Here is a 15,953-nt window from a genome sequence, read left to right as displayed (position 1 = left end):
GCCCACCTTCTACCCACATCTGCCAGCAGTCTCACCATGTCTTCACCCCACAATGCACTGTGGATGATAGCTTTTCACACAGCACTGACCGACATTTCTTCATGTAGCAAGGGTTCTGCACAAAGCAGCTAGGGCATGTGTAAGAACTCATGCTACCACAGTACTGGGATTGCACTGGTGTGCAGTCTGTGTTTATGGAGTAACAAATCAATGTGGCTCTTTCCACACCATGGGGTGTGTGTGTGTGTGTGCCCAGCTAAGTCCTGCAGACAAGCTGCAGCTACCCAGTCCTAATTGCTTCTGTGTTTCGCTTTCACAGGCTGGTGGTTTGACGCATGTGGTCCTTCCAACTTGAATGGACAGTACTACCCACAAAAACAGAATACAAATAAGTTTAACGGTATCAAGTGGTACTACTGGAAGGGGTCCGGCTACTCGCTCAAGGCCACAACCATGATGATCCGGCCAGCAGATTTCTAAATGCCTGCCTACACTACCAGAAGAACTTGCTGCATCCAAAGATTAACTCCAAGGCACTGAGAGACACCAATGCATAGCAGCCCCTTTCCACATCAGGAAGTGCTCCTGGGGGTGGGGAGGGTCTGTGTGTACCAGACTGAAGCGCATCACTTAAGCCTGCACCGCTAACCAACCAAAGGCACTGCAGTCTGGAGAAACACTTCTGGGAAGGTTGTGGCTGAGGATCAGAAGGACAGCGTGCAGACTCTGTCACAGGGAAGAATGTTCCGTGGGAGTTCAGCAGTAAATAACTGGAAAACAGAACACTTAGATGGTGCAGATAAATCTTGGGACCACATTCCTCTAAGCACGGTTTCTAGAGTGAATACATTCACAGCTCGGCTGTCACAATGACAAGGCCGTGTCCTCGCACTGTGGCAGCCAGTATCCAGGGACTTCTAAGTGGTGGGCACAGGTTATCATCTGGAGAAGCACACATTCATTGTTTTCCTCTTGGGTGCTTTACATGTTCATTTGAAAACAACACATTTACCTATCTTGATGGCTTAGTTTTTAATGGCTGGCTACTATTTACTATATGGCAAAAATGCCCACATCTCTGGAATAACCACCAAATAAGCGCCATGTTGGTGAATGCGGAGACTGTACTATTTTGTTTTCTTCCTGGCTGTTAAATATGAAGGTATTTTTAGTAATTAAATATAAGTTATTAGTTGAGGTGATTATGTTTAATTTTTACGATAATATTTACGATTTTGTTCTTTGGTCTCACATACACACACACAGACACACACACACACAGACACACACACACAGACACACACACTCCCGTGTCTTGTAACAAGGAAGACTGCTGTTAATGACGAAAATGCTGTTTCAAGAAGAAGAACTTCGCCACTGAGCAAAGTGCTCTAGCCTAGAGATGTGCTCCCTAATTTAACAAGATAATATTTTAGAAAATGAAGCTAAAACTTAATTTATAGTGGAGGAAAATCACCCTACCTGGGACATCTACAAAGCCATAATTCTCTGAATTAACTTTTAGAAAAAATTAGTTTGCCTCAGTAACATTTTTAATATCCACTAACAAGCTGAAAGTGTTTCAGACTGTAAAGCCAAAATGTCCTGCTCACAATGTAACCAGATACCCCTAGAAAAAGTTTCAGAACACAACTTTATGCTTAGAATTGTCAAACCTTAACTCCTTCTGTTCTAACCCTCCTAAGCCTGCAGAGTGGCCTCTGCAGCAATGAACACTTGTACAGAGCACTAGTGCAATTTCTCCTGTAGCCTTCCTTGTCTGTCTGTCCATCCATCCATCCATCTGTCCATCCTTCCTTTCTAGGTGCTATTTTTTAAGTTTATTTCTATAATGCAAAGGTTCTCAACCTTCGTATGCTGAGACACTGTAACACAGTTCCTCATGTTGTAGTGACACCCAGCCATAAAGTTATTTCACTCCCGTAAGTTTGCTACTGTTATGAATAGTGATGTAAGTATCTGATTGCAGGATAGCTGATATGTGACCCCAAAAGGTCTCTGCCCACAGGCTGAGAACCAACGCCTTAACCCATCTCCTTTCACACAGCCTTGGTGTGTTCTCTGGTCAATCCACAGACTCGGGGTAGCCAAGGCGCTCTTCTCCTCTGCCACGTTCACTTCCTGCCAGCTAACTCCAGAGTGAAGAACTCTGTCCCTGCCTTTTGACCACTGTTTCTATTATTACATTTAGGAAATGTCGACAGGGCCAACATGGCTTTGTACCCAGTTAAAATATGTGACACCAAAAAAAACAAAACAAAAAAAAAAAAAAAAACAAAACCCCAAACAATCCAGAGCTTGAAGGCAGCAGCATGTTTCTAGACTGACCATAACAGCAAGAGCTGAGGTGGGAAACGGTCAAAGATGGTCACCCAGGAAGGGCAGGCAGCAGTGGATGCAGGAAGATGGAGGCTAATAGCGCTGCTCAGAGTTACACCTTCTCTCTTAGCTCAGAGAACGGGAAGAAGTACGGTTTCCACTTTACTCTTCAGCTCCTTACACAGTATTTTAAATAAACAGAATTACTGGGAGGAATTTTTTTTTTCTGTTCTTAAGAAAACATTTACAAAGCTGAAAGGAAATCAAAACAGTAATCTTGAAATGAAAACAGAAACAATGAGATGGGCTAGATGAGCGAGCGACTGGGGTCAGAGGTCAGCTTCCTGCTGGTCCCTGTGCAGGCCCACTTGGACAGCTACACAAGAGCACAGGGGACAGCCAGAACAACCACTGTCTTTCAGAGACTCATCTTTTCAGATTAACTATCTCAAACCAATCAACATGTTTGGAAATGAAAGCTGACTTCTGTACAGCCCCTGCTGCCAGTCAAACCTTAATTATTTGAGAAGTTAGAATTCAGTTAGCAAATATTTAAAATAATTGAGAGTTCATAAAGTGGAGCATAGGAAAGATATCAAAATAAAGACTACATCACAATCCTGGCAGGCCACAGCTTTTATACCTATTGGTTTTATCTGTATTAGCATTAACCTTAAGAGCTGCACAGCCCATCACAATGCTGGCAGACCACAGCTTTTATATTTATCAGGTTTATCTGTATTAGCATTAGCCTTAAGAGTGGCACAGCCCTATAGGCTTTCATGATTAATTAGTTTTAAAAATCCTTTTTTTGAGGAAAGGTCTCACTCTCCAGCCCGGGACAGCAGCAAGCTTGCAGCAATCCACCCAATTCTGTTTCCTGTGTGCTGGACTGCCTGGCTTAGGGGACACTCTTCAAGGTGACATTTCTCACGGCACTTTTCAAGTGTTTTCCTCAAGTTTTCACTTGTGATGTCACAAATAAATAAACAGATGCCATTCATTTTTGGGATAACATCCTTTTTGTCTGAATAAGACCTCTCTTAACCTATGGTGCCAAGTTTATGATCCTAACAGTTTCCTAGACGACCATGTTGCTTTTACCACTGTCGGACAGCATTGACTTACCGGAGCTGCAGGGAAGGTTTCAGAGAGTTCAAAAGGCTCCTCAGAAATCCAGTGGCCCAACTCTAAAGACAACAGTACCTAAAAGAAACATAGCACACAGAGAATATCAGTCACGGATTGATTAGACTGTTGGGGAGTAGGTTGGAGTCACTTTTGATCAGAGCAAAAGCAACCCCCCTAAAAGCCTAGCATCGATGAGCTCCAAGGGTCTGAAATCAGCCACACAAAAGCCAGAGCACTTTGGGACACTTCACAGTGCCTGCTCCAGCCATTAGCAAACATCTTAAGAAAAACACCCCAGTGTGGCTAGAAATGGAGGCCAGTGCCCAGCTTGGTGGCTTCACCCACCAATACCCAACACCTGATACCCAACAGAAGCAATGTAAGAAGCAGAGAAGGCTGCTGAGGCTCCCAGTTCAAGGCTGGAAAATCAAGGCAGCAGCTGGAAGCTTGTAGGTAATTTCACATCCTGTCAAGTTGACAGTTCTAACAGCATCCTAATGAAATCAAATACTTAAAACACTATCCTGCTTTTTATGTGACATGCTGTGTGCTAGAAATCTAAGTTTTAAATTGCCCTTTAGAATCTTCCATGAACATTCCACAGTTTTACGAGCTTAAAAAAAAAAGAGGAAGGAAGGAAGGAAGGAAGGAAGGAAGGAAGGAAGGAAGGAAGGAAGGGCTCGAGGGCTGGGGAGATGGCTCAGTTGGTAAAGTGCAAGTTGTGAAAGCAGAGGGAGCTGACTGTGAACTCTAGAGCCTGTGTCAAAAGTGGGTGAGGTGCATTTGTGGTTCTGGTGCCGGGCTGGCAGAGGTGGTGGTAGGGTAGGACTGTGGGGGATGGCCAGAGAGGGGAGGGGTGGGGACAAGCACAAGACCTGAGAGTCAGAAGTCATATCTATGAGGCTGTTGAGCTCAAGACAGTCCATGAGAGTAGAGGAGAACATGGGAAACAGCAAGTTATGCTCCCAGGAACCCCACTCAAAGAAAACATCAGTTTCAATTAGATTCCTGTGGCCACGGATGCTTTGTCATCTAACTGTCTTTCTGTTTTCTCCTAACTTTTATTGCCCAAATGCCATTGGAGGGAGGAAGATAAGCGGAGGGAAGGAGGAGAGAAAGGAGAAAGATCTTAATAAGTTCAATTACTGTGTGGGTTAAAGCCATCCATATTACACAGTGTTCCCTCCCCTTACCGCTATCGGCCTCCCAGTGCTATCTATCCTTTAGAGATAACGCTGTGGATATGTGGGTCTCCTCGACCTTGTATAATCAGCCCAGGAGATAAAATGTGGTTTCAACATTAAGTTCATGTCAGCATGCAGCAATGGTAGAATCCTGCGGTGGGAAATTCGGCACACCAGCTAGAGGCCAGGAGTCAGCCATAGAAATGTGTGTGGCACTCAAGTTCCAATTCAGTACACATTAAAATGTCAACTGAACCTAAACAAGTTCGTGGGGAACATTCGTGCTCCATGACTTTGCTCCTTTTTAAATGTTAAGAAAATAAAATTGTAAGGCACTTACAGTACAATTTTGCTAAGCAAATGGATACATTTAATTTCTTTAAAATAGATGTTGCATAAAGGTAGCAGAAAACATAGATTTGATTTCACTAAAATCACAGACTCAATAATACAGAAAAACAACTTTGTATTCTAGCCTGAGAAACCAAATCTTTTGGGTTCAGACTCTATCTTAGAGAACCTGACCTAAGGTTGAACTCAAATTAACAGGCTGGTTCTTAACACCAGTTTCTAGGTCCGCCCCCCCCCCCCCCCAACAAGACCTACGTCTAGCACCAGTTTCAAGGTTATTCCCCAACAAATCTGCACCCCTAGACACTTTGCTTCCTAACAAGCACCAACTAGGAGGAAAGCAGAAGTTAAGTTTATGGTTTGGCTCCCAACAGCAGCTAATTATGTTAAAGGCCATATTGGTCCCCCAGTCAGATAAGGACCAAGCTAGATACCCACTGCTTGCCTGAAACCAAGTATTCAGCCCCCTCCTGTTCTGCTGGCTCAGAGAAGGTGGTGTGGCCCAAGCTTGAGCTTGAGTAAAGATTGTATCAAAATCGGCTCCTTGGTGGTCTTTTAGAGTTTACAAATGTTTTCTGGCACAAGCCCTTACATTAGCCAAACCCATCTTTAGCTCAGTGCAATATTCAAAATAGTGGAAGTCTGTTTTCTAGGATTTCAGGTGGGTTTGTGAAATAATCTTACCCAACCACACACATTTCCCAGAAAATACTACATAAGACGAAAACAGCTGAGAGACTAAATCCAGCAAGGGATGGGGTTGTGAGTGAGGACTACATCCTGTGTGTATGTGAGCCTTGGTGGGGGAAGTTACCTCCAGGACCCACCTCAGTTTAAGCACAACACCCTGCACAGGACTTGAACACAGGAGAGGCATTACACAAACTGGATAACAGAAATGGTAGTGTTGCCATGTGACCATCACTCCTAAAACCCGCACTTTGCTGATGAACCTATCAGAGGAACAGTTTTCTTGCTTTATTCTTAGATGTAGTAAGATGATGATGTCTCTTCATACAGGCTATGTAGTTCATGCTATATCAGCGAGCCAAGTCTCTTTCTCTCCCTCTCTCTTCAAAAGACTTATTTATACATATACATACACATACACATATACATGCATACATATGGGTGTTTGTCTGCATGTACGTCTGCACACCTGAAGAGGGCACTGAATCATATGGGACTATAGTTATGGATGGTTGTAAGCTACCATGTGGGTGCTGGGAGTCAAACCCCAGTCCTCTGGAATAGCAGACAGTGCTCTTAACCACTGAGTCATCCCTCCATACCCTCCAAGTCTCTTCTTGTTGCACACATTTTTATAATTCTCTTGGGCAGTGTGAGGAAATTTGGCTGCAGTCGGAGAAGCTAGAGAGTGGTGCTGTTATTAGAAGCAAGGGATCTGCAACCCTATAGGTGGAACAACAATATGAACTAACCAGTACCCCGGAGCTCATGTCTCTAGCTGCATATGTATCAGAAGATGGCCTAGCCGGCCATCAGTGGAAAGAGAGGCCCATTGGTCGCGCAAACTTTATATGCCTCAGTACAGGGGAATGCCACGGCCAAGAAGTGGGAGTGGGTGGGTAGGGGAGTGTATGGAGGACTTCTGGGATGGCATTGGAAATATAAATGAGGAAAATACCCAATAAAAAAAATTAAAAGACAAAAAAAGAAGAAGCAAGTGAAGATGACCATTACATATCATGAAGGAAATGCAGCTGAAATCTGGCTGTTAGAGTAAACTAAGCGTACATTTAGCTTCACCGGGGAATGAAGGAGGGAAGCGGTACACAGAAGAGACAGCGGAACTAAATGCATGGGAAATGCAGAGCAGATGGAAGAATGGTGGCCAACTGGGGAAGGCAGAAACTCAAGTGTCTGGAGACGGAATGGAATATTTAAATCCTTCTTCAGGTTCCCAAAAGCTGCAGAAAGTGGGGTGAAGGCAACTTGCAGGAAGAGGGCAGGCTGGAGGAGCAGCTCATTTGCTGAGGCAAGATGAGGGTGAAGCCACGGCTTTTCTAAGGGCAACGGAGCTCGGAAGGAACCTGTACACAGATGTCACCCTGGACACAGGAACAGTGCCCTCGGGTGGGTACTGGGCAGTCTTTCTGGGGCCACTTATCGAGGAAAAAAAAAGCACGGGAATACCGAGATTTGGCCTTTGTCACCTTTTCATTTACAGGGGACCCAGGACTCCAGCCAGGCTACATTAATACATTCTGTTCCTTCTGTGTTGGGTATAGCTGTATCCTCGGCCCCACCCCCATCCCCAACTGCAAAGCAGCCACAGTATGGGAAATCAGACGAAACAAACAAAAAGGGAATTCTGGTGACATGGCAGTGGGACGCATGGATCAAACATTTGCCTGTGAGCCTGAGTTCTGAGAGAGGCAGAGCAACCAAGGAGGTCACAGTAGCATCTCAAAGACACTGGAATTAAAGGCTCTCTGATGTGTAGACATATGAAAGATGAATGTTAGTTTAGATGCTTCTATAGAAACTTGGTGAAGACTGTTAGGGACGCTAACAATTGAAATCATCAATTCAAGAAAATCAAGAAACTTGCAGAAATTCTATGGATCTTAGTACATTAGAGAGTTTAGGAGCCACGATTTTCAAATGGTGTTCATGTGTATTCCTGTACACTTATGCACTCACAAGTCTGCAAACACCATGATTAGAGGACACCTGGTGGATCCCGGGGACTGAGCCCAGGTGGCCAGGCTTACTTACCAGGAAGCACTTTTTTTCACGGAACTCTTTTCATGGCTCCCAGTTCTGTTTCTTTAACGCCTTACAATACCTCAAGGACAAACAATCTTTACTCAAAAAGTGTCTCCCAAGCAGAGATCATAAGCAAAGCTTCCTTAATGTCTAACTTCTCAAGAAACGTTTTTAAAGAAAAAACAACAGCAAATTATTTTAATTGAAAGTGATGGTGGATCGGCCTGTGTGACAGTAAGAACTAATCTGAAAGACAGACTTTTTCAAGTTGGGCTTTAGAAAGCTAAAAGCTCCACTCGGCAATGATTAAGTGCTGACATGAAATACAACGTGAAGCCGATTCAACTCACTTGACAGCACTGCTGTAGGTCATGCTGAAACATTTATGAACAGATTTTGATGACCAAACTTACTGTAACTGTACTATAAAAAAAACTGAGTTCATTTCACAGTTCAGATAACCAGCCTCCCTGACCTCTATTTTGGGGCTGGTTTAGGGAAGAACAGATATCCAGCTCTTCTGTTAAAGATTCAACTTTACGGGTTGAGGATGGAGCCTGAGTTGGTTGAGTGGTTGCCTAGCATTCAGGGAGGTCTAGGGACAGTCCCTAGCACAACATCGACATGTGTGGCGGGAGGTGGAGGCAGGAGCATCAGAAGTTGACTAAGATCATCACCAGCTACAGAGGATCTGAAGGCCAGCCTGGGCTGCTATGGCACTATGAGCTCCTTTAGAGTCCTATGGAGAAAGGAGCAAGAGGGAGTTTCTTATAAGCTGCATGAAACAGCCAATGAAGACTCGAGTCACAGACTTAATCCACTGGAACCTAATTAACTTTATAGTATTCAAGGTCTGCTTCATGTCCACTTTGTCAACAGACAGAGCAAGGACTGAGACGTACATGGTCTTTTATTTACTTTGACCAGAACAGTGGCAGGGCAGTCTCTGCCACCATCTACCTACATATCTTCCCCCAGCAACTATGGTTTAATGTACAGAAACATGCACAGTATTTTCAAGAACAATAAAAGTACATTGTTACTTGTTAAAACCATAAATTTCAAATTATAAATATCTCCCCATCAGATCTCATAGAGCCTCAGTCTTAATGATTATGGTGATTTTTCTCAAACAATGAAAGTTAGGACAAACTGGACTATGTACATCATTTTAGCTGTTTCAGGGTAATGAATAAAGTTTGTGGTTCTCCCCCAGATAGGCAGTATAAAGAACTGATTAAACACAGAGAAAGCAGACAGCCTGGGACAAAGGGCAAGCTAGTTAATCCTTCACATATATAATGTGTGTCACCCATTTCTAACAATGGAAGAGTAACCAGGCAGTTAGTGGAACAGTGTACCCATGTCATTACAGAGGGAAGTGGGGAGGGAGAGAGAGAGGAGGGAGGAGGAAAAGATGGAGACAGGGGGATAGAGACACAGAGAGACAGACCAACAGTTTAATTCTAATGACAAAGTAAATGGTTACTTATGTCCTACGCACTTTGGAGCCAGAAAACAGGAGGTCTGGTCTTCCAAAGAGCCCAACTTGAATTGGCAGAGTTTCAAGGCAATAATATTAGTTCCAAAGTAAGCTATCCCTATGCATTTCCACCCTATCTCACAACACCAAGAAATGCTTTCTATAATTCCATAAGTTGTTTTAAAAGGTACAAGTAAGACCATTTAGTAGATGCAGTGCCTGCCACATTGGAACAGGTTTTCACATGCAAGTTTTTAATAATAGCAAATATTTCCAAATGCATGCAGTTCTCCCACACTGTCCTGTTACCCCCACTCTAGTTTCAAAGCTTACTGAAAAAAACTTGTATATAGACATATTCAATACTCATGTTAAAATTTTGTACATATAAGTGCTTTGCCTACATGTCTGTGCACCATGTGTGTGCAGCATCTTAGGACAACCCAGAAGGAGGTATGAGATCGTGTGGAACAGGAGCTTGAGATGGGTGTGAGTCAGTGTGGGTGCTGGGAATCGACCCTGAGTCCGCTGGTCAAGTAGCCAGTGCTCTTAAGCACTGAGCCATCCCTCCAGCACTTCCTTCCCTGTTTCCTTCTGGTGACAGGGTCTCACTGTGTATCAGTGATTTGACATACAGATCAGGCTGGCCTTGAATTCTCAGAGATCTGCCTGCCTTTGCCTCGATCAAAACATAAACTGTGACAAAAGCCTGTCTATGCCCACAAAGTCTTCCCTGTCTTCTCTCTAGCTCCATCCTGACAACGACTGACCAGACTTCATCTCCATGGAGTCGTCTATGATGGAGATATCATTAAAACATCATCTGGCCTGTGACCTTGTGAAAGGTTGTTAGAGTTTTTATCAATTATGACTTTAATAAAGCTTCAGAAAAGTGTCAAGGTTCTTTGCATGATAACACTACATGCTAATATTTGCTGACACCATATAGATAGTCTTGACCTGCTATAGATTAGCAAGCCAGGGCTTGGAATGTCACTGCTTCCCCAAGGACACAGTGGCTGTGAATAAGGTTAGTACGAAACCCATCCATTTGCAGACTATCATGTGAAAGTTGGAGCCTTTCTGAGAATAAAGATGAGCCCCTAGGTCACCTCTGGAACTAATGTGAGTCAGAGACTGTGGAAGTGTTGAACCCAAGACTCACAAACTGTGAGCATGAATCCCCTGGACTATGAACCACTTATTAAAGGTTTGCAGGCCACCAATTCTCACAGATGCTTGTGCTGACCAATAGAACTGGCAGATGCAGATCACCTGGGAAACAGGTAACTGAGCATACTGGCGGGCTTTGTGTATCAACTCGACACTAGCTGGAGTCATCAGAGAGCAAGGAGCCTTAGTTGAGAAAATGTCTCCATGAGATCCAGCTGTAAGACATTTTATCAATTAGTGATCAATGGGGGTAGGGGTAGGGCTCAGCCCATTGTGGGTGGTGCTATCCCTGAGCTGTGGTCTTGGGTTTTACAAGAAAGCAGGCTGAGCAAGCCATGGGAAGTAAGCCAGTAAGCAGCACCCCTCCATGGCTTCTGAGTCAGCTCCTGCTTCCAGGTTCCAGTCCTGCTTGGGTTCCTGCCCTGACTTCTTAACAGTGCTGGTTTGTGATCTGCAAGTAAGTCAAATAAACCCTTTCTTCCGCAACATTTTGGTCATGGTGTTTCACTGCAGCAATAGAAACCCTAACTACGGCACCGACACAACTGGGAAACAGCTCTTCTCCAGACCCAGCATGCCTAATTGGTTTCCAGTGCCTTCCTATCCAATGTCTAGTCATGACACTGGGCATATGGGTATCTGTGGAGATAATCTAGACCACTGTCACCCTTATCAGAACCTAGATTTCATGCAGCACCTTCTCATCTGTCTGTACCAGGTACTTTTCTATTGCTATTGTTCCATGAACAAGGTGACTTCGAGTGCATGTGAGCTTGCAGAGTCAGAAGTTCATGAAGATGGAAAAAAGGAATGACGTCAGGCAGCTCCTGCAGCATCTGGAAACTCACATCTTGATCCACAGTGAGAGGCAGAAAGAGATCCCTGGGAATGGCAGGCGTGTGACATACTTCCTCTAATGAGGCCACGCCTTCCCACCCTGCCCAAATAGGTCCACACACTTGACTTGAAATCTCCTCCACCAAAGAACTTAGTCCTTTTTAGCTAAGCCTCAGATTCTTAGGACAAGGGCAGAAACCAGCCACAGTCTTTACCACAAAGCATCGCAAGAATGACCTCTAACCCAGTTGGAGAGGACTGTTCCCTCTGAAACAACTTGAGCGGAGCCTTGGTAGTCTGTGTTGCTCTCAGCATGGATGGTGAACTACATAAGAGAACTGTGCGTTCAACTGATTTTCTACTCTGAAAGTCCCAAAGTAGTTGTCATCCTTATCACCTCAGATGTCACCATCATCTGTGTCATCATCATCTTCTTCCTCCTCTTCCTTATTTTAATTTTATTTTTTATTTTTTTTGAAGACAGGATAACCCTGGCTGTCCTAGAACTCACCCTGTAGACCAGGCTGGCCTTGAATTCAGAGATCTGCATGCTTCTGCCTCCTGAGTGCTGAGACGAAAAGCATGCATGCCACTACCCAGCTATTTTTCCCCTCAAAGTCTTCTGTATCGCTCCAAACAACAGCATGATTGGGCCTGTCACGGTAACACCCCACTTCAGGTAGAAACTGTTCAATTGCTGTGATAAAAACCACACCCAGGACAATCTGTAGAAGGAGTTTTATTTGGGGTTTGCAGTCCCAGAGGAAGTGTATCATTGTCGTGGGAGCGCGGACAGCGTGGCAGGAAGCCATAGTGTTAAGGCAGTAACTGAGAGCTCACATCCTGATCCACAAACAGGAAGCAGAGAGAGGTCCGCTGGAAATGGTGTTAAGTGTTGTGAAACCTCAAAGCCTGCCCTCAGTGGCACGATTCCTCAAAAAAGACCACACCTCCTAATCTTCCCCAAACAGTTCTACCATCCAGGGATGCAGTATTCAAACACAAGTCTATGAGGCCATTATTTTTTTTTCAAACCACCACACTGTTATTACAAAAAAAAAAAAAAAAAAAAAAGGAGGAAATTAAAAGTTTAGTGATATTTAAGACACGGAAGACATACAACACACTATCCAAAATAAGTGATTCTCTCCTTTTAAGAAGATATTAATGGGGAGAGAGAGAGAGAGAGAGAGAGAGACACTAGATAAATTCCCATACTGACATATATATATATATATATTTTTTTTTTTTTTTTTTGCATGTTTCTTAGTTAGTGATATTGTTATTGTTGTGATAAAACACCATCATCAAAAGCAAGTTGGAGAAAAAAGTTTATCTGGTTTATACTTCTACATTGCAGTCTACTACTGAAGGAAGTCAGGACAGGAATCCAACCAGGGCTAAAACCTTGAGGCAGGAGATGACACAGAGGCCATGGAAGGCTGCTGCTCACTGGTTTGCTATTCATGGTTTGTTCATTGTTTTCTTAGAGAGTCCAGGTCCACCATTCCAGTGGCAGTACCACCCACAATGAGCTGGGCCCTTCCGCATCAATAATTAATTAAGAAAATGCCCTACAGACAGATTTTAGGGAACATTTTCTCAATTGAGGTGCCCTCCTTTCAGACAACTCTAGCTAGTGTCAAGCTGACATAAAACTAGCTAGTACAGACAGAGTGTGTGACTTTTTGAGACAGGGCCTCACATGGTTTGAGTTGCACACAAATCAGGCTCCTTTCTGCCTCTTGCCTCCTGCATGCTGGGATTCCAGGAGTATCCAACCACATGTGGAAATGCCTGCATATCCCTTAGCAGTCTCACAAGAGCTGAGCTCTATGGAATAGAGCACTTGGGCTAGACCTGGTCCTTTCCACTTCACTAAAATAAAAATGAGTTTCTCTGAGAGCCAGAGACTAAACTGCTCAGTCATAGCCACTTTTCAAACAAGCTATGCAGTGACCAGGGTGACCCGGCATTTCACCACTGGACTTGGATGTCAAATCCAAACATCTTTATAAATAGCATGAGCACGTACTTTCCTTATCAGAATAAAAACAAAGAAATAACTATAACAAATTCCAATGTAACTAAAATAAATAGCAGAAACATCACTTCACAGTATGAAACCAAAGCACAAGTTACTGTGACCAACAAGGCAACGATCTAAAAGCTACAGTTACTAAGGGAAACACTGGAGTTTATCCTACTTTCTAAAAATTAGCACATACTTTACTGAATTTAAATAAGAGAGATACTAATTACATAGGTAGTTTGGCAACTTAGGGTGTGACAGAACCTAAAGTTCTCCAATTTATAAAAGAAATAGGCCATGCATCTTTTCATTTAATCATTCAGAAAATAGGCACTGGGCCCCATGTCTGATTGGGTGCCAAGAAGAGTATGAGGACCTCTAAGTCATGTAACAAAAGTTCGCTTTAAGGGTCCTGAGGGGTGTGGTTTAATGGGAGAATGGTTGCATGGCAAAGGGTAGGAAGCAAAATACTGTTTTAGTTACACAACTGAAGTCAATATTTTGCTTCAACTGCCAAAAAGTCAGGAGTGCTCAAAAACTAAAAACTCTATGAGTGGAATCCACTGCATGTATGTATGCTCTTTCTATTGTTCTGTTGTTACTCAACAAAACTCAAGGGAAAATGACTCCTGGAACATTGGGGCGATGCTGTCGTTGCTTGCTTGGGGTGGTACTCTGTGGCAGTTTGGGCAGAAGAGGAGGCAATGCTGAGGACAGAGCTCTGTAGCCTCTGTAACCTTGAGCATCATGACTGGTGGTCACATCCTGGCAGAGGCGTGCTGGAGCAAAGGTCCCTAAAGTTGTATATGGCTGTAGATGGCCAGAGCTTGATAAATTATTAGGTGTGAATGTTAACACAGCAGCAGAGACATGCAGAAAACAAAGCCAGCTGGAAAGCGCAAAGGCAGAGGGTTACTAGAAGCACACTCCAGGCTGCTCTAACTACATGGACAAGCTAACATGGGGCCCCTTCCTTCTTCTCTAGCAAAAGGATGACCGATGTTATTATTATTTTTTTCTTTCATAACACTTATTTTCTCTGAATGCACTGTAAGAATCAGGCATGAAATGTATCACACAGGAAAGTGAGTGAAGTGGTCAACTATAGTTTTGAAAAGTAGTACAAATGCCTTTGAAAGCCACGTGTTTCTCTATCAGCTTTCCCCGGAGCTGATGTGGGCGCTCAAGTCTCCTCCGCTGCAGCAGCACTTCAGGTCGGACTAGCATAGTTCAAGTACAATGCTCCCTGGCAGCCTGCTTTAGCTTGGGGATAAAGTTCAGAAACCCTGAAAGTGTGGACAGCAGACAGCCTCCCGGCATCACTGGGAAGGATCTGAATGACAGATGGCGAAAGACAGCTGTTGGAAAGTTCCAATTACGCCAAATTATGGATGAATTTTCCATCGCATGCCAACGGATAAAATATTCCATGCTATTACCAACAGTAAGACTGATCAAGCCATCAGAGATTGGGTTGTGGATATAGCTGAGCACTCCATGGCAACCATGGGGCTCAAGGTTAAATCCTGGTACAATGAGACAGGAGCAGGAGTAAGAAATTATTTGAGAACTTGCAACAAAGAAGCAACAAAGGAAGGTGAGGATGCTATCTGAAATGTTATCTCTTGTGTTGTAAGTAATCCACTACATGTACATATGTGTGCCATGTGCATACCTGGTGCCAGCAGACACAAGAAGAGGGCACTGGACTGCGTGGAACTGGAGTCACAGATGGTTGGGAACCACTGTGTAGGTGCTGGGACCTTAACCCGTGTCCTCTACAAGAGCATCCTGTGCTCCTAATGCTGAGCCATCTCTAGCTCACTAACACATTTTCTAAAAGTGAGCTCTGAACTTGGGTTCCACTTGAACGTGGAGGTGATGTCCCAGAGTTCTCCTTCATAAGGAGATATTTGATCCAGCATCCAGATTTAGTGGCAAAGGAGAAACAGTGTTGGCACCTGAGCCCTCGATTATGTCACAGACAAGCTGAGTGAGGCTGAGTGCCCCCATTTACTGATTCTTGCTTTAATTCTTTGAAACTATTTGCCTGACACAGAAACTTATACTTTAAAACTAACTGTAATCCAGGACTTTTTCCCTAGTGTGAAAAAGTGAGTGTGTTTACAATGTGCAACACCATATCCTTGCTTGCTCCTGTCCATCTTTCTGGGTTCCTTAGGGTTGGTCCAGCCTAAGGCCTACTCTTATTCTTGATCTTCATTACATAATCATCCCATGACACTTTATTATACCCAACTCACACATGCATGCGCATGCATGTGCTCTCTCTCTCTCTCTCTCTCTCTCTCTCTCTCTCTCTCTCTCTCTCTCTCTCTCTCTCTCTCTCTCTCCTTAATACCTGACCTTGGCCCGTCCATGCTTTTCTCCCTCACTATTCCTATGTAGAACTGCATGGCTGTCACCAGTAAAACTGTAGGCTGAGTCACCTTGTTCCCTCTACTCCCATACAACACGCATTATGAAATCTGTTCCAAAGGCTGCAGACAAGCTCTCTCTAACCTACCCGCACTATTGCAGCCCTTGTCATGGCCACGGGGGTTTCTCTCTGGATTATCCTACCCACTGCTGCTGGTTACTCTGCTTCTGCTCTGGCCTCCCCGAAACCCATTTGTAGCGGAGGACAGGAAGACAAAAGCCTTCTACCTCCTAGTCTGAGCGGCTTCCC

At 44.0% G+C, this 15,953-nt stretch overlaps 2 protein-coding genes across 17 annotated transcripts in view; one reads left to right on the top strand and one right to left on the bottom strand.

The window, feature by feature from the left end:
- Angpt2 (angiopoietin 2) overlaps positions 1-2,265 on the top strand; it is a 51,300-nt gene extending 49,035 nt beyond the window's left edge. Inside the window, exon 9 of the mRNA NM_007426.4 lies at positions 320-2,265. Coding sequence (NP_031452.2) covers positions 320-480 — 161 coding nt within the window. The 3' untranslated portion in view covers positions 481-2,265. The remainder of the gene's footprint in view (positions 1-319) is intronic.
- The window catches only part of Mcph1 (microcephaly, primary autosomal recessive 1), a 212,974-nt gene that overhangs the window by 115,562 nt on the left and 81,459 nt on the right, over positions 1-15,953 (bottom strand). For all 16 annotated transcript variants that reach the window (XM_011242056.3, XM_011242057.3, XM_011242058.3 and 13 more), the window contains one exon: positions 3,469-3,546. In XM_011242056.3, coding sequence (XP_011240358.1) covers positions 3,469-3,546 — 78 coding nt within the window. The remainder of the gene's footprint in view (positions 1-3,468; positions 3,547-15,953) is intronic.

The sequence above is a fragment of the Mus musculus genome, chromosome 8 (assembly GCF_000001635.26).
Source record: "Mus musculus strain C57BL/6J chromosome 8, GRCm38.p6 C57BL/6J".
NCBI lineage: Eukaryota > Metazoa > Chordata > Mammalia > Rodentia > Muridae > Mus > Mus musculus.
This window is presented reverse-complemented; position numbering and strand designations above follow the sequence as displayed.